Below are 26,638 nucleotides of genomic sequence, written 5' to 3' on the forward strand. Positions count from 1 at the left end.
AACTGAGGTTCAGTGCTTCAGTATTCCTCCTGCAAGCTGTGTCCCTGCCTGAGCCTGAGCCTAAGCCTAAGCCTAAGCCTGAGCCTGAGCCATGCTCCTGTACCCACACCTTATCCTGAGAACTGTTCCGGCTCCCTGCATCCAGCTCTCCCAATACCTTGCTCCCTGCTTCTCTTGTCTCCTTTCTTAGGCTCCGTTCACACCTATACAGTTTGCTTTTTGTCCATTTTGCAGGGCTTTTCACAGTTTGTTTTGTGTTTTTCAACCCTTTTTTTAGATTTTTTTAGATTTTTTTTTTTGGTGGAATTTTTTTTTGCTGGGCAGAATAAAAATGCAAAACCACAGCAAAAATACACTACCATGCATTTCAACAGTTCCTCCATTTAACTCTATTGTAGCAAAAACACTTTTTGCTTTTACAAAAGTCCCTGACCCTTTCCAAAACCATGTTAAATGGACTGTAGTGCGTTTCTGCAAGAAGCACTAAAAAACGTATCGGTGTGAACGGAGCCTCAGACCTGACCTTGCCCTGCTTCTGTGTGCTCCCTCCACATGTATATAGTTAGTTAGGTTATCGTTTGGTTTGCTGCACTTCACGTTCATTTTGTCACTTGCATTGCTTTTGGTTTACTGGTGTTGGAAATGTATCGTTTGTCTCAATAAACGTATTTTAATCTTATTCTGTTTGGTTCCTGATTCCTTAAGGTGCAGCCCACTGATCTGATCACCCTTGCTGGACGCCTGCATCCCTGACACCCTCCTGTAATTCTGTTCTCCTCCTGGCTGGGGGTATCAGCAATGGCAGCCTCTTAATATGCCATTCCAAAACCATGAGCATTGATATACAACTGAACAACACTTTGGGACTATAACAGGTTCCACTAGAAAGCATGTCTGTGGGAATCTGGCCCATTTAGTAAAATGAGCATTTGTGAGGTCTAGGTCTGGAACGCAGTAGGCATTTGAGTATATCCCAAAGATTTTCAATAGGGTTGAGGTCAAGGCTCTGTGAAGGCAACTCAGGTTCCTCCACACCAAGCTCATCAAACCATATAATTTTGGACCTGGCTTTTGGGCACAGTCACGTCCTAAAACTGTCATCACAAGGTTGGAAGCACACAGTTGTTTAATATTTTTTTGTATGCTGTAACATGAACAAGAACCTTCATTGTAAACACCTGCACTCCATAATTACTATAGGATGGGGTGTCACATAATGTTTGTCATATTGTATATGAGATTATCAGGTGTCCACAAACATTTGATCATATAGTGTAATATCCAGTATATAATATATACACAGCGGGTAAAATAAGTATTGAACACGTCACCATTTTTCTCAGTAGAAGGTGTAGGACAACTATTCTTGTGTTTTGTTAGCATATGGTTTCCATTCACTGCCATTATGTTTGTAACCATATTTGACTACATATACAGCGTGTAAAATAAGTAAGTATTGAACACGTCACCATTTTTCTGGGTAAATATATTTATAAAAGGTGCTATTGACATGAAATTTTCACCACATGTCGGCAACATCTCATGCAGTCCATACATACCAAAACAAATAAGTTCAGAAATTAAATTATGTGTAATAAAATTTGTAATTTGTTTTGGAGCCTTTGTATGTATGGATTGCATGGGTTGCTACAAACATGTAGTGAACATTTGATGTCAATAGCACCTTTAGATATATTTTTACCTAGAAAAATGGTGACCTGTTCAACACTTACATTACACACTGTATATTTATGTATTATATGTACACTATATATTGCCAAAAGTATTGGGCCACCCCTCCAAATCATTGGATTTAGGTGTTCCAATTACTTTCATGGCCACAGGTGTATAAAATCAAGCACCTAGGCATGCAGACTGCTTCTACAAACATTTGTGAAAGAATGGGTCGCTCTCAGGAGCTCAGTGAATTCAAGCGTGGTACTGTGATAGGTTGCCATCTGTGCAATAAGTCCATCCAGGAAATTTCCTTGCTACTAAATATTCCACTGTCAACTGTTAGTGGTATTATAACAAAGTGGAAGCAACTGGGAACAACAGCAACTCAGCCACGAAGTGGTAGGCCATGTAAAATGACAGATCGGGGTCAGCGCATGCTGAAGCACACAGTGCACAGAAGTCACAAACTATCTGCAGAGTCAATAGCTAAACACCGCCAAGCTTCGTGTGGCCTTCAGATTATCACAATAACATTGCGTAGAGAGCTTCATGAAATGGGTTTCCATGGCCAAGCAGCTGCATCCAAGCATTACATCACAAAGTGCAAAGCAAAGCATCAGATGCAGTGGCGTAGTGGTCTAGAGCAGTGGAGACGTGTTCTCTAGAGTGACGAAACATGCTTCCCTGCCTGGCAATCCAAAGGACGTGTTTGAGTTTGGCGGTTGCCAGCAGAACGGTACTTGCCTGACTGCATTGTGCAAAGTGTAAAGTTTGGTGGAGGGGGGATTATGGTGTGGGGATGTTTTTCAGGGGTTGGGCTTGGCCCCTTAGTTCCACTGAAGGGAACTCTTACGGCGTCGGCACACCAAAGACATTTTGGACAATTTTATGCTCCCAACTTTGTGGGAACAGTTTAGGGATGGCCCCTTCCTTTTCCAACATGACTGCGCACCAGTGCACAAAGCAAGGTCTATAAAGACATGGATGAGTGAGTTTTGGGTGGAGGAACTTAACTGGCCTGCACCTCAACCCGATAGAACACCTTTGGGATGAATTAGAGGGGAGACTGTGAGGCAGGCCTTCTCGTCTGACATCAGTGCCTGACCTCACAAATGCGCTTCTAGAAGAATGGTCAAACATTCCCATAGACACTCCTAAACCTTGTGGAAGCCTTCCCAGAAGAGTTGAAGCTGTTATAGCTGCAAAGGGCGAGCCAACTCAATATTGAACCCTAAGGACTAAAACTGGGATGCCATTAAAGTTCATGTGCGTGTAAAGGCAGGCCGACCAATACTTTGGGCAATTTAGTGTATATTACACATAATTTATATTTTTTTGTATTTTTATTTTATAGTCCCTCAGTACAGATTTCTTTTAGAATTTCCCTTTAGACCATTTCTGTATGGGATGTGTACGCTTTGCTGTTTTTATTTGGGATTACTCTAGATTTCTAACACAACTGAAATAAAAACACCAATGCATAACTGCCATCTGACCAAACTGCTATGACTGTTGATTTATTTGTGGGTTATACCTGTGGCAGGGACATAAAAAGAAGCCAAAAATGACAAAATAAAATAAAAAAATCCCATCTAAATATAGCACAGTCAACGTTTCCTGCAATATGCACCTTCAATTTAGAGAATCCCTCTTTTTATGACAGTAGATGTCCGCAGTCTGAAGGGCAGCATCATTCAACCTACTTCCTTTGAACCCTGGTTGTGCTGGACCCACCCCAAAAAGTGAAAGGTGAAGCTGAACAGTGAGAAGATAAGCTCATCTGCGACTCTGCTTTCTACTCCTATCAGTATGCTTCTTGTCAGCACTGACTGGCTCCTGGTACTGCTTCTTCCTCTCACATCTCAGCCCTGCTGTACAGGGACTGAGAGTCTACCACCAGGACAAATTCAGGTACTTACACTGCTTGCATTTAAAAATAAATTGAAGGATGTATTAAAGTGTTACTAAACCCACAACAGTAAAATCAGTCTGTATATGCAGTAAAGCATGCTTGTTATACTCACTGTGGAACCTAAGGGGTTAATTCTCTGCATTGTGTGAAAAGGCCATTTGATTCTATCTTCTCAGCCCCTCCTCTTGTTCAGATGTCCACCTGTAAAGACAGACTGAACCCGCAGCCACATGCACATGCTCAGTTTGGTGTGCATTGCTAGAGAGGTTGTTTTCTTTTCTTGGAGACTGCCTGTGATTAGCACAGGACCAATCAGCACTGTCCAGACAGATGGTCAGGGGTTCTGTATCCTCCTAGAGTAGAAAGAAAACTCCTCCTACAAGCTTTAACCAGTGCTCTGCTGAAGTCACAAGACTGCTCTAACTGCTGATGAGGAAAGGTTTATATTTACTAAAATAATTGCACTTCCATGTTGTATGTACTGTGGGAGACCAGATATAGTGAATGCAGGGTCCTGGTTTTAGTATCACTTTAATGATTACAGAGCTGCATTAATTTATGTCCTTTATATAAGCCATAGAGTTCAGCTTTGATATTTAACAACAACTATGTAATGTGAGGGACTCCAGACAGAATCTGTTCAATTTATAGCCAATTAAGCATGTCTTCGCTTTGTAAGTTTGTTACTTGATGTAGAGTGGGGATGAAATTAAGCATTTTCAGATCTTAGTCTGAATCCTTCTGAATGATCCCACCAGGAAGCTGTCACTGTACAGAACCAATGGTAAGTGGCCAAGGAATTCCCTGCCATGCAGCAACACGTATACAAGGGGCATGTGTATGTGTGTCTACGGGGTGGGGAATGCCTCTGTACAGTGACAGCTTTCTGGCAGGACAGCTTGGACCGGCTCGGACTAGAATCTGAACTTGCTTGAGTTCATTTTTGATCTAGAGGAGATTGTACAATCAGATTGTACGGCCAGCTTTAGGATCAGGAGATCTACACTGGTGCAAGGGGTTCCAAAAATACCTGCATCCCTATACCTGTCGGTGCAATAGAAATACATATAACTTGTTAATAAGGATCTATCATGGAGCGTAAGAAGCATCACATAAAAGTTGCCATTCTTCTTGAATACTAGTGCCGTCTACAATCCATAGTGTGTGGCCCACTTTACTCCTAATTCAGCGTTTAACAATGCAAGTGGGTTCTGAGCATTCTTTACAGGATGCTTGTCTGTCCATTTATTTGAAAATGCTTGCAAAAAAAAAAAGGAACCAAACTGCATTTAAAACACATGAAAAAGTGTATGTGTTTTTAAGGACAGAATTGATTATAGGGCCTTCATGCCATTCACCAGTAACGCATCCAAAGACACCTAAAATACACAATGAGAAAAAAAGCAGAGCAGCTTATGAGAAAAAAAAGCTTAAAAAGGTAGATCCACCCAAAAGTGATATTTACATTATATATAGGTGGTGGTGGTTGTTTTATATATTGGTAGTGCTCCAATAGTGATCTCCCAGCCATAATTTCCTTTTACCTCTCTGTTAAGGATGAGCACATGGTTTAGTTGGACTGAATCTGGAGGGAAGTTGTCACTCCTGTCCACTGCCACCTGAACATCTACATGGCCATATTGGGTCAATAATGTCATCCCTGCCCCTTTGTGTACAAGGTAGCCGTGGGGAGGGGAATGCCCCAGCCCCAGTTGATTGGGTGGCAGTGGGTGGTATTGATGACTTTCTTTCAAGCTTGGAGCAAACTTGTGCTTATCCCTACTCCTTATCCACCTGGATAATTTGTGCTGTCCCCATCCATCCTTGTGTGTTGCAGCTCCTCCTGTCACATTCTTAATAGTAAAAAAAAAAAAAAAAAAAAAAGTGGGAGCCCCTCATAATGGTCAGAGAAGTGGTGGTTTAATTCACACTAGTGGGTGTGTGTTATGCTACAGGCAGAACAGTTAGCGCTTCCGCCTGGCAGTACTAGGGTCGTTGGTTCAAATCCCAACCACGGCACCACCTGCCTGGAGTTTGCATGTTCTCCCTGTGCCTGTGTGGGTTTCCTTTTGGTACTCCGGTTTCCTCCCACACTCCAAAGACATGCTGGTAGGTGAATTGGCTCCTGTCTAAATTGGCCCTAGTATGTGTATGTATGAATGTGAATTAGGTACCATAGATTGTACACCCCTTGAGGGTTATGGACTCATGTGAATGTACGATATATATGTGAAGTGCTGCGTAAATTGACGGCGCTATACAAGTACCTGTTATAAATAAATAATAAATGTATAATACACATCTACTGGTGTGCATCATATAGGGTGGCTCAATGCGTTATTACAATGCAAGCACTGTATGCTTTTAATGATGCTTCATTCAATTCAATGCACCAATATGCGTTGCGATCATTACAGTGTGTGCCTTGTAAGAATGCAACCTGTCCTACTTTATTCCAGGGCACACCAACACAGTGCAAATGTGGGAACTGAAATAATTAAATAGAAGACAAATTGCTTTGTCTTTGTGTTGGGAGTGCGTTGGGCAATGCTGTTCAACAGAGCTGCCAAGGACAAACCCTACAGTAAGTTCAAAAGCACATCTATCAAGATTCAGGATTTCCCCCCACTTTCCCAGGTTCTCACTAAGGGGTTGATTTACTAAAACTGCAAAAGATCTGGTGCAGCTATGCATAGAAAACAATCAGCTTTCAGGTCATATTGTCAAAGCTTAATTGAACAAGCTGAAGTTAGAACCTGATTGGCTACCATGCATAGCTGCACCAGATTCTGAGTGCTCCAGTTTTAGTAAATCAACCCCAAAGTGACATCTAAAGAACCTAGGGGGTGAAATGGCCATTTTTTGAACCCTAGCAATTTGGGATGCAGACTGCGGTCCACTTTAAATCCACTTTATAAGTCTGAAGCGTCCACCTAAATTTGAGTATCAGTGCCGGGTGAGACGACACCAAAAATGGATGATAAAACTTGTATTTTAGATATGCAGAATCTGACATAGGGTGATCGAGCACACAGAACAAAATCAACTGAATGAAAGCATTTTTTGGAGGCGTTTCCATGACTACAGATAATTCCTTACATTTTTTTTTTAGCTCCCACCTACAGTTTGGTTGCTACGGACAATATAGGAATATTTAGACAGTTTACTGCACTGCAGACCTGATAGGAAAGGATGACGTAGATCTGACAGATAACGGTCATGATGCAGTTACATTCTGCCTGCAGGGGTTAATTCTAACAAATAAAGCCTTTAATACAGTTTGTCTAGACTTGAATGGTTCATATAAAATAGTGAGAAGGTGAGTACATGGGACATGACTATGAGACAGCAAAAACTGGTGTTATGTTGCCATCAAGAGGCCATGTTGTATAATGGCGACTAAAGTGCGGAAAAAAGGGGGGGGGATTTACTAAAACTGGAGAGAGCAAAACCTGGTTCCTCTGTGCATGGTCACCAATCAGCTTCTAACTTCAGCTTGTTCAATTAAGCTTTGACAAATAAAAATCTGGAAATTGATTGCTTTCTATGCAGAGCTGCACCAGATATTGCACGCTCCAGTTTCAGTAAACAGCCCCAAAGAATTGACAGGAGCTAGAGTTATATGGCAAAAGGGACATGCAAAGTCTATATTTAAAAAAAAAATAGACTATTTCCTTTATGTTCCTTGTCTATAGAACTTGCTCTGGGCGTGATGACGTCAGGAACAGTCCTCTATTCAAGACAACAGGAGCGCGGGGGTGGTGGACCAGTCTTTTGCTGGAAGGATCAGGTAAGTATATCTCTGCTCTCCTCTCCTCTAGAAAAAAAAACAAGCAGGTAACCCATGTAGTGCAGGCACAGCCCCACTGAATGGGAAAAATACATTTTTTGCCCAGAGTTGGGCTTTAAGCTGGCTATCCAAGTATAAATTTCTTTCAACTAAACTATCAAAACTGCAAACTAAATAAAATAAAACTAATAGATTCCTCCATCCTCTCTAACAGTGCAGATGGACAAATCCCACCTGCTCAGGGGCGAACTGACAACTCATGGGGCCCCCGGGCAATAGGGGATCATGGGGCCCCTGTGTCCTTGCCCGAACTCAAAAAAGCCTATGAAAAAGGTACCAGGGGCATCTCATGGGGCCCCCGACTGACCCCGGGCCCTCGGGCAGTTTTCAAATGGTCAGTCCGCCCCTGCACCTGCTGGCTACTATATTCTGACAGTTGGCACTGCCGGCTATCAGGGTATCTGAAAACTGCCTATATATGACTGGTACAGCCATTATTCGGACAACAAATTTTCCAACAGACTGTTTGGACAAAAGTCAGTTGTTCAGTGGAGTGACGTCAGCAGGGCCATACACTGCTCGTTTTCAGCCAAGTAAGCAGGAATCAGCTAAAATTCCAGCAATGTATGGCTAGCTACACGTAAGGCGTGTGCTGCTTCCTCAACCAAAAGACAGGAGCTTTAAGGCTCCATGTACACGGGACATTTGGAAAACACTTCTGAACGATGGAAACTGCTGGAAAACGTAGGTTAAAAAAAGTCTGTTTAGCCGCGTTTGCATACCGCATTTATGCGCATTTGCGCTTAAAAAACGCTTCTAAAGATAACCTCAGGAGACCTTCTAAAATGCCCAGAATGCACTGAAAAATAGTAAAAAATTTACTATTTCAGACATTTTGAGAGAAATAGAGAGAGAAAAAGCAGAGAGAGCAGTATGTGTTGAGATTACCTGTCTTTTCTCGTTCTATTCACTATGGATCCCATCATGAGCATAATGAAGCGTGTGCTACCATTTTTTCCTTCACGCGAAACCTGGAACTGACTGCGCTGGTGTACTAGGTCCATTTGAATACATGGAAAATGCTTTGCATGCATTTCTGATGATGAAAAAAGGCTCTGGACGGCATCTGGATATGGAACAGTTAAAAAACGCTTCTAAACGCAAATGCTTATAAACGCGGTTTACCGCATTTACACACATTTACAAGCATTTAGCATTTGAAACACTGATAAAATCTACTTCTGAACGCAAGTTTGGTGCGTTCAAAAAACCCACTGTAAACTCAACTGCCTGTAAACGACTGTAAATGACGATGTGTACATGGACACAGGAAAACATTAGGGAGAGTTCAGGGGCTGCTGAAAAAAAATGCAGAAAAGGTCCTGAACGTGAGTTTATCAGCTGCAGTGTACATGAGCCCTAAAGCCCAATTCCAGGAAACTTGAAAACTCCCTTTTGCAGTGGGGCTGTGCCCTCATTGCAGGGATTGCCTGCTCATTTAGATCTAGAAGGCATGGAAAAGTAGATTTAGTTACCTACACATCTGCACTACTACGTAGACCGGTTCCCACAGTGTCTTCTCCCCTAAGGTCATGATGTCAAGAACAATGCAGGGTGCATTGTATATGATGACCCTAAGGAACAGTCCACCACCAGAAATGGTGCAGCACCACCTACCGGGGGACTGGAGGATCAGGTAACAAAAATTGGCTTTTAAGTCAGCCATCATCAGATCAAAATTCGACCAGTTCAACAGGAACCAGCCAAATTTCGATCCGTCTCTGGGCAAGCTGATTGACTGATACAACCAGCCTGTTGGGAGTTTTTTAATGCAATAACTGCCGGCAGCTATAGCCGCCAGCAGTGATCACTGTGTTCTGCTGGCAGGGAGTAGAACACAATAGCATTGCAGGAGGGACACTGATTGTGTTGATGTGGGAATCAAGCGATTTTTATTTTCTTCCAGTCATGGTGGAATGAAAGAAAACGGAATACTGTATGGGCTGCTTTACTCTCCCCTAGATCTAAACAAGCAGTCAACCGTTGTAGTGTAGGAACAGCCACACTGCAAGTGGGACATTTCTGATTTCCTGGAAGTGGGCTTTAAAGCGGAGTTCCACCCATTTTTTAAAGTTCCTCTGATTACATGGTTCATATGTTGTCCAGCACGACTTGGATAAAAAATGTTTTTCTCCTAATGTAAATACCTTAAAATCGTATTTCAGGACTGCACTTCCAGTCCTGGCCGCCTAGGCGATGACGTGTTGAGGCGATTGGGATGTCTTTTCCTATATCCCAGGAGTCTTTTGGGTTCCTAGTGACTGAATATCACATTACTTCGAAACCGGGAGTGACTAGAATGGGCAGAGTTTGGCACCATTTTACCAGAGTCCATTGTGGGAAGGAACTGTAAGATCAATGCTGTTCAAATTATTGTTGCGTGGCTTGCTCCATTTCTAGACCTCACTTGCTTTCCCCCTGGTGTGATTTGATGGACAGGTTGCCATAAGGGGGGCGGGAACTTCCGCCATCCCCGCCATTGTTATGGCAACCTGTTCTATACAAGTAGCGCCGAGCAGTGTCAGTACTGCGCAGGATCGAGTGGTGCATGCTGGGATAACCAACAGCACCAACTCCAGGAAAAAAAGCCTTGCAGGCTTCAGATACCCACAGACATCATGGCCCTGCCTACTTCCGAGATCAAGGTAAAGATTTACATATTTAAAACGAATTAGAAGGGTATAACTTATAACTTTATCCAATTGTTAATGCTCTCAAAAAGGAAATCCTGGGTCAACTTTTCAAAAATTTTCTCATGGGGACAGGAACTCTGCTTTAAAACCCTCATAGAATGGTATAGGTGCCCCATGACATTTAGAACATCTTCCATTCAGTATCAGATCACTGTTGGCACTGTGATGGGGAAAGTTGTGCTATGCTTCATATATGGTGGTCTTGCTCCTGGATCTGACCATTTGGATGTGACCAGAACCTAATAATGGGTACAGACATTTCAGTATCTGCACACTTAATGTCATTTTAGAGTGAATATTCAGAACAAGACTACTCTGTGCAGTGTCCAATTACTTGAGCTGCTGGCCGTGGTCGCCTGGAATCTTTGCAGAGGAAAGGGATGGGCTATGCCTCTGATGAATCATGGAGGAATCATGGGATAGCTGTATATCATGGAGGGTGACAGGGTGAAAGGGGTAAAAACCAAGGTGACCCCATTGGACTTTGGGGTGAGCTAATATGGCTGTATTTACATTTTAACATCGCTATACAATTATATTTGAAACTGACTCAAATGTTTGTGTCTCAGATTTAATTTTTTAGGAAATTTCCAGAAAGCTGCACTTTCCAATTGTTTTTATTGAACACTTTCTGGATTCTGCCAAGTGCCAGTCTGTTGATGATGTAGAGCTGTAAGATGCAGCACATTCCTGGAATATGCATCTCTGCTGTCCCCTGCAGGTCTCTACTTGTTATAACTGTAGACACAATTATAGATGAGGAGTATGCAGATAAAGCAGAACTCCTACATGCTTTTACCCTGAAGAAAAAGCGGTTTGTTTAATTAAAGAAGATTTGTTTAATTAAAAAAAAATCTAAAACAATCTTCTCCCTGCAAGCTAAGAGCATAATGTGCTAGCACATTATGAATGACTTACCTGAAAACAAAGCGCTGTCATGGCTCCCGGAGGCTTCCATCTTCACCCTGTCTTCCTTCCAAGTTCGCAAATTGCAGCCATCTGATTGGCTGGGCTGTGCATGTGCGAAGGGAGTTTCAGCCACGGCACAGCTGTCTCAATGGATGGCATGTGCCGGTGACATCACCGGCGCTTCTAGAGTAAATACCTTATAAATATTTACAGTACCTACAGGAAAGGCTTAATAAAGGCATATCAGTAGGTAAAATATGCAAAAAGGAGTTTACTTACACTTTAGGTCACTGCGCAAAGTGAATCTGAAAGAGAGTAACTTTTTCAATATCAGCCAGCTGATGCACTTGCAGTGTTCTAAGGACAATTGCGGGGTCAGCATCCCTTTAAAAGCGATTAACCCAAGTATCTCACCAAAATGAAATTTTAGTTGCAGAGGATGCCTAAAATCTGACTTGTATCTAAGTGCAGACTTTTGGGAAAATTAGTGAGCCAATCACACAAGCAGCAAATTACATCTCTGGGGCTTCTCTTTACCATATTGCATTGAATTTTACAGAAAATCACAGCACTGCAGATTGAAAAGGAAAGGTTGTTTTTAATACCATTCCATTACAATATGACCTGTGTTGCAATTGTATACTATATTATTTTTTTTTATTTGCAATTTTTTCCATGAAAGCAGAGTTACATTTTAAGTATGTAAATAAAAATGACTTCTGATGTGTAAGAATAGTCACGAGTGCAGCTCTATCCTTTACAATCTATACCTTTATTAATGCCAGATAGTACAGGTCCCACTATTCTTCCAGCCTGTGTATATGAGAGCTGTGGCTCTACTATGTGGAAGCACTAGTGTCATTTATCCATCCCTCTCCCACCCCAGTCCATTTATAGAATACATGGTATTCCATGAATGGCCAAGGTAGGAGGGGGCTGCTAAATGACACTAGCGGTTCCGTACAGGAGAGATACATATCTGCAGCAGTCTGAAAGTACTGTAGAATCCAGCATGCACAAGTATAGAGTGTACAGGACAGAACACGGATCCTGACAATACACATCAGCAGACACAACTTTAAGGTGACTTCGCATTGCCCAGGGCAGATTCCACTGTGCTTTGGGCAAAGCAAAGTGAATCCGCAGTTTTCATGCACAATGTACGTGCATGTTAGTTGCGCTATTTCCATAAACTCCTATGTGGCCCTGAGGTTTTGGTGCAGATTCAGAAAGTGCATGAAAACACCTGCATGCTGCATCTTAGGTGGGCTTTCTGAAACCACACCAAAACTGCGGGGCCTCATACAGTAGATGTCTATGGGAAAGCGCAGCTAACCCACGAAAACTGCGTGATCTTATAGATGTCTGTGGGAAAGCACAGCTAACCTGCATGAAAATTGAGGAACCTAATAGGTGTCTATGGGAAAGCAAAGCCAACCTGCTCGAAAATTGAGGAACTTCATAGAGGTCTATGGGAAAGCACAGCTAACCTGCACGAAAACTGAGGAACCTCATAGATGTCTATGGGAAAGCGCAGCTAACCGGCACGAAAACTGAGGAACCTCATAGATGTCTATGGGAAAGCGCAGCTAACCGGCACGAAAATTGAGGAACCTCATAGATGTCTATGGGAAAGCAAAGCTAACCTACTCGAAAATTGAGGAACCTCATAGATGTCTAAGGGAAAGTGCAGCTAACCTGCATGAAAATTGAGGAACCTCATAGATGTCTATGGGAATGCGCAGCTAACCCACGAAAAAAGCAAGACCTCATGATGTCTATGGGAAAGCGCAGCAAACCTGCATGAAAATTCATGAACCTCATACATGTCTACAGGAAAGAGCAGCTAACCTGCATGAAAACTGCAGGACCTCATAGATGTTTATGGGAAAGCGCAGCTAACCTGCCTGAAAATTGAGGAACTTCATAGATGTCTATGGGAAAGCAGCAGCTAACTCACGAAAACTGTGGGACCTCAAGGATGTACAGTTGCAAGAAAAAGTATGTGAACCCCTTGGGATTATGTGGAGTTTTGCATGAATTGGGCATAAAATGTGCTCTGTACGTCATCTAAGTCACAACAATAGAAGAACACAGTCTGCTGAACATAATACTACACAAACATTAGATGTTGCCATGGTTTAATTGCACATAACATGTAAACATTCACAGTGCAGGGAGGAAAAAGTATGTGAACCTTTGGACTTAATAACTGGTTGACCCTCCTTTGGCAGAAATAACCTCAACCAAACATTTCCTGTAGTTGCAGATCAGACCTGCACAACGATCTGGAGTAATTTTGGACCACTCCTCTTCACAAAACTGTTTCAGTGTAGCAATATTCTTGGGATGTCTGGTGTGAATTGCTCTCTTAAGGTCATGCCACAGCATTTCAATCGAGTTGAGGTCAGGACTCTGACTGGGCCACTCCAGAAGGCGTATTCTGTGCTGTTGCAGCCATTGTTTTGTTGAATTACTTGTATGCTTTGGGTCATTGTCCTGTTGCATCACCCATCCTCTGCGGAGCTTCAGTTGGCGGATGGTCGTACGTTTTCCTGCAAAATGTCTTGATAAACTCTGGAATTCATTTTCCTATCAATGACAACAATCCGTCCAGGTCCTGAGGCAGCAAAGCAGCCCCAAACCATAATGCTCCCTCCGCCATGTTTTACAGTGGGGATGAGGTTTTGATGTTGGTGTGCTGTGCCTTTTTTTCTCCACACATAGTGTTGTGTGTTCTTCCCAAACAACTCAATCTTGGTTTCATGTGTCCACAGTATATTTTGCCAGTACTGCTGTGGAACATCCAGGTGCTCTTTTGCAAACTTCAAACGTGCTGCAATATTCTTTTTGGACAGCAATGGCTTCCTCCGTGGTGTCCTCCCATGTACTCCATTCTTGTTTAATGTTTTCCTTATTGTAGATGTGTCAACAAAAATGTTAGCATGTGCCAGAGATTTCTGTAGGTCTTTAGCTGACACTCTGGGATTCTTCTTTACCTCATGCAGCATTCTGCGCTGTGCTCTTGCAGTCGTTTTTACAGGACGACCACGCCTAGGGAGAGCAGCAACAGTGTTAAACTTTCTCCATTTGTAGACAGTCTGTCTTACCGTGGACACATGAACATCAAGGCTTTTGGAGATACTTTTGTAACCCTTTCCAGCTTCATGCAAGTCAACAATTCTTGATTGTAGGTCTTCTGAGAGCTCTTTTCTGCGAGGCATGGTTCACATCAGACAGTGCTTCTTGAAACCAGTAAACCCAAAACAGGTGTGTGTTTTTTAAGGGCAGGACAGCTGTCAGCAACACATCCAATATCATCACACTGATTGGAGTCAAGGTTGGCTTACTCCTGGCTCCAATTAGCTCTGGGAGAAGTCATTAAGTTAGGGCCTCACATACTTTTTCCTCCCTGCACTGTGAATGATTACATGTTATGTGCAATTAAACCATGGCAACATCTAATGTTTGTGTAGTATTATGTTCAGCAGACTGTGTTCTTCTATTGTTGTGACTTAGATGACGTTCAGAGCACATTTTATGCCCAATTCATGCAAAACTCCACGTAATCCCAAGGGGTTCACATACTTTTTCTTGCAACTGTATATGGGAAAGCGCAGCTAACCTGCATGGAAATTGAGGAACTTCATGGAAGTCTATGGGAAAGCACAGCTAACCTGTACGAAAATTGAGGAATCAAAGATGTCTAAGGGAAAGCGCAGCTAACCTGCACAAAAATTGAGAAACCTCATAGATGTCTATGGGAAAGCGCAGCTAACCTGCATAAAATTGAAGAAACTCATAGATGTCTATGGGAAAGCGCAGCTAACCTGCATGAAAATAAGGAACCTCATAGATGTCTATGGGAATGCACAGCTAACCTGCAAGAAAATTGATGAACCTCAGATGTCTACAGGAAAGAGCAGCTAACCTGTATGAAAACTGCAGGACCTCATAGATGTTTATGGGAAAGCGCAGCTAACTTGCCTGAAAATTGAGGAACTTCATAGATGTCTATGGGAAAGTGCAGCTAACTCACCAAAACTGCAGGACCTCATGGATGTCTATGGGAAAGCACAGCTTACCTGCATGAAAATTGAGGAACTTCAAAGATGTCTAATGGGAAAGAACAGCTAACCTGCAAAAAAATTGAGGAACCTCATAGATGTCTATGGGAAAGCGCAGCTAACCTGCATAAAATTGAAGAAACTCATAGATGTCTATGGGAAAGCACAGCTAACCTGCATGAAAATTGAGGAACCTCATAGATGTCTATGGGAAAGAGCATCTAACCTGCATGAAAACTGCAGGACCTCATAGATGTTTATGAGAAAGCGCAGCTAACCTGCATGAAAATTGAGGAACTTTGTAGATGTCTTTGGGAAAGCGCAGCTAACTCACGAAAACTGCAGGACCTCATGGATGTCTATGGGAAAGCGCAGCTAACCTGCATGAAAATTGAGGAACTTCAAAAGATGTCTATGGGAAAGCAAAGCTAACCTAAACAAAAATTGAGGAACTTCATAGATGTCTATGGGAAAGCGCCGCTAACCTGCATGAAAATTGAGGAACTTCATAGATGTTTATGGGAAAGCATAGCTAAACCATGAAAACAGCGGGACATCATGGATTTCTATGGGAAAGTGCAGCTAACCCATAGGTTAGCTGTGCTTTGCCCAAAGCGCAGTGGGACCGCACCGGGGCAGTGTGAAACCACCCTTCTTTACACAACTAAGGCCCCTTTCACACAGGCAGTGTCCGATCAGAAGAGCATATGAGAACAGAAACAAACAGATATCACTTTTTTTTTACATCTTTGCCTGTTCAGTTTCTGCTGCAACCCCCCCCCCCCCCCCCCACCTCAGACATAAACTAATCAGTAAGAAACTTCATTCTGATTATGATGTCACAAATAATGGAAGAGCAAACCCTGCAATAAAAAAATGCTGCAAACTGTACAACCAAACTAATCCATCAAACTGCACCTCCAGTAATGTTGTGTACATAATCCAATGCAAAAAATATAGCGAAGGATCTTACGTTGGCGAAACAGGACAGAAGTTGCAAACAAGGATGAATCTGCACAGACATGCCATCAAGGAACATAAAGAAGATGACTTCTGCACACCTGTGGGACATCATTTTGCACAACTGGACCACACTATGGAAGACCTTCTTAAAGGGAATTTCAAAACTACTCAGGAAAGGAAAACTTTTGAACTAAGAATTATATTTCTATTTGATACAAAAGATAACGGCCTTAATTTTTTTACGTTTTTAATCTTTTAACTACTCTAGCCTCTTGCAGAATTAGGAACCCCTAACTGCTGCTGCCCCCGCCCTGATCTTGGATTTCTGGGACACTGGCCGGGACTGGAGGCATGGCACAACATCGTTAAAAAATTCATGACTGTCCTGGGCCATCCATGACAGTTGGTAACTATGCATGTGCAATGGACTGCATTGCCAAACACACATGTGTCACATGCTGCGATGCATTAAAACACACCATGGCACTCTGCAACACACATTAAAGCTGAAGTTTAGGTATAATTTTTCTATCATAGTTAGATCAGTCCATATTGGCTCAGTGTAAGCATATATATCTCATACCTGACCTATCCCCATATAAGTTGCAAATCACTGTAGATGCTGCTACTGTGCCAAGTCGCTGTTCTTCTGCACAGTAATCACAGGCAATCACTCCAGTGATACTGCCACCATTCACAGAATGCCTTGGATTTGTTTTCGATGAACACAAGGTATTCTCTGATTGGACAGAATGGAGATTGTGATGTCACCATCCCAGAACACTGCTGTAAACACTGGATACAAATGGAGAAACAGAAAAAGGGCGCACCGACCTAGTGCATTATCGTTTAAAATAATTTATTAAAGAAACAAAAATAGGTATCATACTCACAATGGACATAATAACACAGGCATGTCAAACTGAACAAGATGTATGATCCAAACAACATCTGAGTCCATACGATGGAACCCTGGATGACCAACTGGCTAACGCGTTTCGAAGACTTTGGCTCTGAGGAAGAGGATGTGTCCTCGAAATGCGTTAGGCAGTTGGTCATCCAGGGTTCCATCGTATGGACTCAGATGTTGTTTGGATCATACATCTTGTTCAGTTTGACATGCCTGTGTTATTATGTCCATTGTGAGTATGATACCTATTTTTGTTTCTTTAATAAATTATTTTAAACAATAATGCACTGGGTCGGTACGCCCTTTTTCTGTTTATCCATTTGTATCCAGTGTATTCGGACCACCCCGGTCTGTTGAGGGCAGCAAGCAGTGCATATTCCAGAAAATTCCAGAACATTCCTATTGGGTCTACGGAGTCCTTTCCTAGCGCAGGAGTAAAGTGTTTGTACTGCTGCAAACACTGTAGTAACACTGATAATATTTCAGCACAGCAGAGACAGAGTTGTCAGCTCAAAGAGAAAGTTTGGCACTCACTGGATTTCTAACAGGTCAATAAGTATTTTTCTATATCTGCAGTAATTTTAAAGGGATACAACATGGGAAAATGTATATACATTCCAGAGGTGTGCTGAGTCTGTTTTTTCCCCAGACATGCAAGTTATTTGGTGTGCAATAATGCACTGCAAAGCAAAGCTAAGGTTTACATCCTCCTGACTGCCCCCCCCCCACACACACACACACACACACACACAACTGTATCTGAACACCACAAAACAAAAACACTAATTAATTTTAGTATTCAAAGCAAATTCACCTGTCCATCCATTTCTCCATGTTTTATTTTGTTGAGAAGTCACTTTGAAAAACACTCTCTAGCATTTCTGGCCGTGGCCATCTTGTGTAAGGGCAGATGATTCATGTAGCATGAATCTACCTGCCCTTAGCTCAGGCAGGCAGGAGGGTGAGCTTAACTAAGAAACCCCCTTCTTTTTTCCTGAAGACTCCTGGGATGTATGATATCATTTTCTTAGGCAAGAAAGTAACTGATGAAATGGATAAAAAAAATGAGTAAATATAATATACCTTCCTATCCATTTGCTAATGCTGGCAGCATAAGGATTAAAAATCGTCCATGTTGATTGAGAGAGTGAAGTTCTGCTTTATCCTTGCACAGCAGCTGGAAGGGGTTGTACATATGCCACAGAAAAAAATCATATACCCAACACATTCAGCTGGCAATACTGCTACTGAATGTGATCCATTCAAGTAAATGGAGCAGTGCTGCAACCACCCTACAACCATTTGCAATGCAAAGAAGTTGCAGGCTTTTCAGGGTTAAAACAGGTGAGAAGAAGGCGACATATCGCCTCCAAAACACCTTTTAACCATCCTCTGAAAAGCAATCTGTGACAGATTGATTTTGAAAGGGGTTGCAAGTCCTGCTGCATGTGTAAATAAGCCATTATACACGCACACCAACTCCAGATACACAAGCTGTAGGGATTAGGAAACCCTGAGAGTCATTCATACCTTTTCAGTACACAAAACACCACATAATATAACCAGAAACGAGAGCAAGCGCTCCTAAAACAAGTTGCTGTACAGCAAATATTGAGGACCTATTTACACTTCCAGGTAATGCACACAACATTTTGAATGGCAACCAAAACACTAAGGCAACACACCTGCACTGTATCCATACAATGCCCTGTGTTAGAAACAAACGTCCTATGCGATTTTAAGAACACTAGGGTGCATTGGCAACCCATTCATTTTCAATGAGCTGCTTTAAGCCTCAGTTCACACTACTGCAACCCCCTTGTTGTGGAATTTCCATTGCGACTATGCGGCAGAAATGTGGCATTCATAAATGAATAGCGGCAGCAGTGTGGCATTCATATGCAAATAGCGACGGCAATGTGGCATTCATATATAAATGGTGGCGGAAATGTGGCATTCATATCTATATAATGCCCCCCCCCTTCCTGTTCCAGCTACCAACACCTCTGCTGGTGGTCAGTGTAAATTCCCCCTTACATTGGTGGGTCCCCTAACCTTCTCAGTCCATGGTGGATAGGCAGTGAGGAGATGATGCACTGTCACCTTCAGCAACCAATCAGTGAGATGGAATTTAATGCTGTAACCTCTAGCAACCAATCAGTGAGTGGTAGGGATGTGCCGTAACCTCTAACAACCAATCAGTGAGCATTAATAATGTGTAGTAACCTCTAGCAACCAACCAGTAATCAGTAATGATGTGCAGTAACCTCTAGCAGCCAATCAGTGAGCAGTAATGATGTGCAGTAACCTCTAGCAGCCAATCAGTGAGCAGTAATGATGTGCAGTAACCTCTAGCAGCCAATCAGTGAGCAGTAATGATTTGCAGTACCCTCTAGCAGCCAATCAGTGAGCAGTAATGATGTGCAGTAACCTCTAGCAGCCAATCAGTGAGCATTAATAATCTGCAGTAACCTCTAGCAACCAACCAGTGAGTAGTAATGATGTGCAGTAACCTCTACAGCCAATCAGTGAGCAGTAATGATATGCAGTAACCTCTAGCAGCCAATCAGTGAGCATTAATAATGTGCAGTAACCTCTAGCAACCAACCAGTGAGCAGTAATGATGTGCAGTAACCTCTAGCAGCCAATCAGTGAGCAGTAATGATATGCAGTAACCTCTAGCAGCCAATCAGTGAGCATTAATAATGTGCAGTAACCTCTAGCAACCAACCAGTGAGCAGTAATGATGTGCAGTAACCTCTAGCAGCCAATCAGTGAGCAGTAATGATATGCAGTAACCTCTAGCAGCCAATCAGTGAGCATTAATAATGTGCAGTAACCTCTAGCAACCAACCAGTGAGGAGTAATGATGTGCAGTAACCTCTAGCAGCCAATCAGTGAGCAGTAATGATGAGCAGTAACCTCTAGCAACCAATTAGTGAGCAGTAATGATGTGCAGTAATCTCTAGCAACCAATCAGCAAGCAGAAATCATGTGTTGTAACCTCTAGCAATGAATCAGTGAGCCGTAATGTGTGCTGTAACCTCTAGTAACCAGTCAGTGATCGGCAATAATATGTTGTAACCTTTGGCAACCAATCGCAATCACTGCCTGATCTGCGCAGTAAACTAATTTTTAGTTTAGCTGCTATTTATTGTATGTCTCAGAGCAGATGGAGAGCGGAATTTTATGCAGGGGGGGGTCCCAATAAAATGTTTGCCCAGGGTCCAATCAATAATAGAAATGGCCCTGTCTACGGGGTTGATTTACTAAAACTGGAGAGTGTAAAATCTGGTGCAGCTGTGTATGGTAGTCAATCAGCTTCTAACTTCGACTTGTTCAAATAAGCTTTGACCAAAAAAACCTGGAAGCTGATTGGTTTCCATGCAGGGATGCACCAGAATTTGCAGTTTTAGTAAATCAACCACTATGTGTCACAAGTCGCATGCCAAATCGCACCAGTATGAACCGGAGCTAAAGAGGAAATTAAGGTAGAATTCCAGCCTAACATTAACTAGTCTTTAAAAAGTTCCCTCCACCCTCCAGCTACCTAAAGATCTGTATACTTACCTATTTTTAGTCCGCTCCAGTCCCGTCACATGATCTGCCCTGTGTCAATCAGAAGTATCAGTGGCGTCTGCAGGGGAGATTAGGGAGCTCCAACAATGGCTGGGACATGGGAGCCTATGAGTGACATCACAGCACTTGGAATTCCCAGCCATTGTCAAGCACTCCCTCTTCTCCCCTGCAGCCGCCATTCATTCACACAGGTGATTGTGTGACTGGACCATAGTGGACTAAAAATAGGCAGGTCTAGAGATCATTTTTATATGGGTTAGGCAGTATAGGTAGGAGAAGGGGGGAGGGGACATTTTTAAGACTAGTTAGTGTTAGGATGGAATTCCACTCTTACACTAGAATTCAAAGTGGGACTAAAGGTACATCATTAAAAATTGTAAGCAGGCAGTTCTTTATTGCAAGAGACATATTGGTGTTGATTTACTAAAACTGGAGAGTGCAAAATCTGGTGCAGCTCTGCATAGAAACTAGGGATGCACCGATACCAAGTATTTCCCTGAGAACTCATACTCATGAAAATACTCCCGATACCTTAACCAATACTTTGCAGTGCGATTTGTGTTCATGGGCGCAAATTGCAACGCAAAGATTAGCATGCGATTTGAACAGGAATGCTCCTTTGTGAACCCTATGAGAACCCAGGCTTGTCATAGCCGAGTTCACACAGGAGCAATGTGGGAAACCTCCCTGCAGGCATCCCATGCTAAGTGTCAGTGGTAGGAGAGGATTTCAGATCCCCGCTGCCTTCTTTCCTCTCCTTGCAGTCATCCTCTCGATGACAGTTTGGGCTAGACGGCATCTGAATGGTCAGCACTGTCCATGTGACAGTACTGGACAGCAATAGCATTCCTGTTCAAATTGCATGCTATTTTTTGCGGTGCAATTTGCATCCATTAACACAAATCACACCGCAAAGTATCGGTAACAGCAAGTAGTCAACCTGACGATGGCAACTGGATGACGAAACGTGTTGGGTGGAGCTTCGGCATGTAACATCATCACATTTTTTGGAGGGACGGCGGCCATTTTCCTGGTTGGAAACTTGATTCAAATGCTGGTAACCATCCAAAACAATGTACGAGTAACTTGTAATTAAACAGGGTGATTTTATTACTTAAATACTACATTATGAGTGGCCTTTTTCTTTTATTCCTGATCTAAATATTGGATGGGAGTCTTCTTTTAGGACCTTTTTCAGATCTTTGAAGGGAGGATTGATATCCATCTGGATGAGGATTGCTGGTTCCATGATCTACACATATTCATCTCCCATTTGTGTTGCCTATATTGACTGGTCTGTTTCGGTCAGAGTTTCTGGTAAGAGGCTGAACCATTTGGGTGTCCTGGTGATGGTGGATCATGGGAATTACATTTGGGACTATTTAACTGAAACTTTTTTTGATTTATTGGACTTTTATGTTTGTTTGTTTTTTATTAGTGCTGCAATTTTATTTACTATTAGATTTAAAATGCAAAACACATCAAAAACGCGGCAAAAACGCTTTTCTGCAGCATTTCCATTGAAGTCTATAGAAGCAAAAAGCAACTTTTTGCATTCAAAAAAGTCCCCCTGACCCTTTTCAAAAAACACGGAGATGTGAACGTGTCCCATAGGACACTGCAGAAAATGCTTAGGAGTGGACCTAGGATGATGGAAACCAATCAGCTTCCTGATTGTATTGTCTAAGCTTCATTGAACAAGCTGAAGGTAGAAGCTGATTGGCTACCATGTAGAGCTGCACCAGATTTTGAGAACTCCAGTTTTAGTAAATCCCCCCCCAAAACAACATCAGTTCTGCAATAACAAACACTTTCCTGCTTGCAGTCTATTAATTGCACACCATGCGCTGGAAGACATATTTCCGCCACCAGCCAATCAAAAGGCCAATAGCCTGACACATGGAAATAGCAAGGGTGAAGATGACAGCAACCAGTGAAGGATTTACCTGCCACATCACTGGAAAGAGGTGATGAAGACTTATTATTACCATTATTATTATACAGGATTTATATGGTGTCAACAGTTTGCACAGCACTGTACAATATAAAGGGAGGCAATACAGCACCAATGCAATGCAATACAAGAGGGTTAAGAGGGTGCTGCTCCTGGGAGATTGCAATCTAAGAAGGAGGGGCTAGTGGTACAAAAGGTAATAACTGTGAGGGATGAACTGATGGGAGATGGCTGAAGGCGGAATAGGCTTCCCTGAAGAGATACGTTTTCAGGGATCCCCTAAAAGTGGACAGAGTAGGAGATAATCTGACAGATCGGGGTAGGGAGTTCCAATGGATGGGCGAGGCTCTGGAGAAGTCCTTGTTTCAGATTCACCCTCAGTTCAGACTTATGCAGATTTCAGTGCGTTTTCCAGTTTGCAGAAATGAACTACAGTCCATTTAACATTGTTTCCTAAGGATCTGTACATTTTGAGCTGGTGCATTTTTTGGAAAGGATTAGGGTTTTATTTTCTGCAGCAGATTGCGCTTTCCATGTAATAGACTTCAACTATTGCGTTTTTTATGCATTTTGAGGGGAGTTTTTTGTTAATAGGAAAGTATGACAGTTCTGTTCATGTAGTGCAACCTTGATGCAACTTCAATGCGTCTTTTCACTTTCTGGCACTCAAGTAGTATCAAAGTTGCATCAAAGCCACACTACATGAACAGAACTGTCATACATTCCTATTAGCTAAAAAAAAAAAAAAAGCATCAAAAACGCGCTGGGAAAACGCATCAACCGCAACCTGCATAAATGTGAACCTAGCCTAACTGACTTCCTCCCTCCTCCATTCATAGAGAGAGAAAAAGACAAGGGGGCCGGGCTGCACAGTGACTGATTACTGTGATAGTCAATCAGAGGCTATCACAGCGATCATGTGACCCGGATCATTAGAACGGGACCCGGGGCTCTCACTGACACCGCGGTTTTTGTGCTGGGAGCGCAAAGTGCGGAGCGTTCCCAGCACAAAGACAGGTGCGCAAATATGTAGCACCACAGAAAAAAGCCTAGTTCCGTGAGGCCGCATATTTGTGTGATGTTGGCGTCAAGGGGTTAACAAAAAAAGAGAAAATTTTGAAAAAAAACACGTTTCTTTGTTTCTGTTATAAAAGTTTGCAAATAAATAATTGTTCTTCATAAATGTAGGCCGAGATGTATTCTGCTACATGTCTTTGGTGAAAATAACCCAAATTAGGATGTATTATTTGGACTGTAGGAAAGTTATAGAGTTCACAAACTATGGGATAGATCTGAAAATTGATCAATCCTGAAGTACTGACAGCCAATCTAATTTCTTGAGGCCCAAAAATGTCAGAACAGTACAGATATCCCCCAAATGACCCCTTTTTGCAGAGTAGACAGTCTGACGTATTTCATAAGAGGCATGGCAAGTTTTTTTGAAGTTGTAATTTTTTGGTCATAAATTTTTTGGAAAATGAAGAAGTTAAAAAAATGATTTTCATAATTTTTTGTTTACATACTGTTACCAGTGCAGTACAGCGTCAGCATATTACTGCTGTGGTGGTGATCAGGGACACTGACTGGTGACAGTACAAAAAAAAATGATACTTTTTTTCAGTTTTTTTCATTTTTTTATTACTTTAAGATTTTTTTTTTCATATTACACTATAACCAAAGTAGTATAAGGTTACCATAGTAACATTGTACTACTTTGGGGAAGTGATCAGTATTTTTTTTTTTTTTTACACAATTTGATTGCTTATAGCAAAGAATTTATTTGCCATAAGCAAGTATTTAACTGAATGAAATTGATTAATTTAGGTTTTTTTGTTGTGATTAACTGTGATTGGCCACAGCTAATCACATGACACAGATGGGCTGTAATTGGCCCAGCCTGGACTTATTGCACAGGTGACGACCTATCACCGTTTTTCCGTGGCGCCGCATATTTGCGCACCTGTCTTTGTGCTGGGAGCGCTCCGCACTGCATGCTCTCAGCACAAAGACTGTGGTGTCACTGAGAGCCCCGGGTCCCATTCTAATGATCGGGACCCGAGACGCCCGATTCCAGGTCACATGATCGCTGTGATAGAATCTGATTGACCATCACAGTGATCAGTCACTGTGCAGCCCGGCCCATTTGTTTTTTCTCTCTCTATGAATGGAGGAGAGAGATACATTGTATCTCTAACTCCTGGCATAGAGAGAAAAAAAAAGTTCGTTAAAAATAAATAAATAATTAAAAAATAAAAGAAAAAATAAAGAAAAAAATAAATAGATCAAGGTTTGATCTAGTTCAGTGCCAGGGTTATTGTTTGGGTCAAGGTCAAGGTCAAAAGGTCAGGGTGAAAGGTCAGGAATTAAAAAAAATTTGGTATCAGTGTCAGTTAGTGTCAATGTCAGTGTGTTTATAGGTAAAAAAAAAAAAAAAAAGACAAAAACAAAATGCCACTATTGTTTCTGGGCTGTACTACAGGTACAAACAACAAATAACATACACATATATGGTATCGCTGCAATTGTCAAGAGCTGGAGAATTGATTTTGGGTTGTTCTTTGGTGGTAGGTTATGGTAGTAACAAGAAACACACAGCTAAATAAAAAAAATTACTATTTTTTTACTATTTGGGGCCAGTTTTCCTTTGATAATAAAAAAAATCAGTATATATCCATTACCATCAAATGAAAGCCAAATTTGTCCTGAAAAAAAATGCGGTATAATTCACCTGGATGTACAAAGTAGTTGTGATGATATGTACGGTTTTACTAACACATGTCAACATTAGGCATTTAGATTTGTTTTACCCTTAGGCGTGAAGGGGTTAATGTAAAAATAAAAACCCCAGTGGTTATTAAATACCACCAAAAGAAAGTTGTGTGAACAAAATGATACATTTTTAGTTTGGGTACAGTGTTGCATGACCACGCAATTGTCATTCAAAGTGTGATAGCGCTGAAACCTGAAAATTGGCCTGGGCAGGAAGGGGGTAAAAGTGCCCGGTATGGAAGTGGTTAAAGTTCATGTGCGTGTAAAGGCCGGCATCCCAATACTTTTGGCAATATAGAGTATATATATGAATGAGTATGATGTGTAATACAATATATACATACAACACATACACAATATATATTCATGTATACAATATAATAAAGTAGAATAGAAGACAATCCTTACTTTCTGCAGGAGCTGGTTCTTGTTCATGGACTCCCTGACCACCCCGAACCTTTCATTCTCCATGTTGTCCTGTAGCCTGTACAAGGTGGATGATGGGCTCTCCTGTCCAATATTCTGCCTCCAGGCAACAAGCTTCCTCCAGACACCCCGCAGACTAGTCCATCTGGCATCACTGGTGGGGGATCCTCCTGTCCTCAGTCATTTCCTCTCTCCATAACACAGGCATACAGCTGTCAGTATATATAGAGAAACGTTGTCACATTCAGAATACTCTCAGGGAGTTAGCAGGCTCTGGGAAGCGAGCTGAAAGAAAAGCTCCCCCCATTGCAAGGTCATGGATCGCTCCGTTGCCAGGGTGACAGGACGCTAACAGGAAGGACCTGTGAATGCTTTCACGTGTGTAATGTTTACATTGCTGGCACTGGGACACCGTCTGCTGAATGTGTACAGGAGGGGAATTATTACAGGAGAGCAACAATTCCTGGGCTCCTGATGACAATTCCTGGGCTCCTGATGACAGATCCAACAGTATTTAATGGATGCAAGCAGAGACTACATGTATCAGCATGCCCTGCCATCCTGTATTGCCACCAGTATGGGTGTGCCAGACTTAAGTTTTCATTCCCCCAAAATTTCATTAAAAATCAGGAAACTTTGACACAATTTTGCCATTTTGGTGAAAGACGCTAGGGTCAAATGAGAGGTAAATGGAGGTAGCTAATGTTGCAAGATTGATGAAAAGGACAAACATACATACTCACCTCTATGTTGTAGCCTTCCCCACCAGCTTCAAGAACTAAGTGATCGAATGGCCGTTGATCACTCAGATCTCGGTCCGCTCTGAGCGGAGATCAGTGTCTGTCAGTCACCGCTCTCCACTCTGCCCTTCCAAAGCTCACTGGAGCACCAGGCAGGAGAGGGGAGGGCACAGCTGGCTTTGGCTCTGA

The 26,638-nt window shown here is 42.2% G+C and overlaps 1 protein-coding gene across 1 annotated transcript in view; it reads right to left on the reverse strand.

The window, feature by feature from the left end:
- CFAP77 (cilia and flagella associated protein 77) overlaps positions 1 to 25,972 on the reverse strand; it is a 247,853-nt gene extending 221,881 nt beyond the window's left edge. The window contains exon 1 of the mRNA XM_089675359.1: positions 25,692 to 25,972. Within this exon, the coding sequence (XP_089531485.1) occupies positions 25,692 to 25,754 (63 nt within the window). The 5' untranslated portion in view covers positions 25,755 to 25,972. The remainder of the gene's footprint in view (positions 1 to 25,691) is intronic.
- Positions 25,973 to 26,638: the final 666 nt, after the last annotated feature.

This window comes from Staurois parvus, unplaced genomic scaffold (assembly GCF_062004578.1).
Source record: "Staurois parvus isolate SC_StPar_1 unplaced genomic scaffold, SC_StPar_1.0 ptg000154l, whole genome shotgun sequence".
In the NCBI taxonomy this organism is placed as follows: domain Eukaryota; kingdom Metazoa; phylum Chordata; class Amphibia; order Anura; family Ranidae; genus Staurois; species Staurois parvus.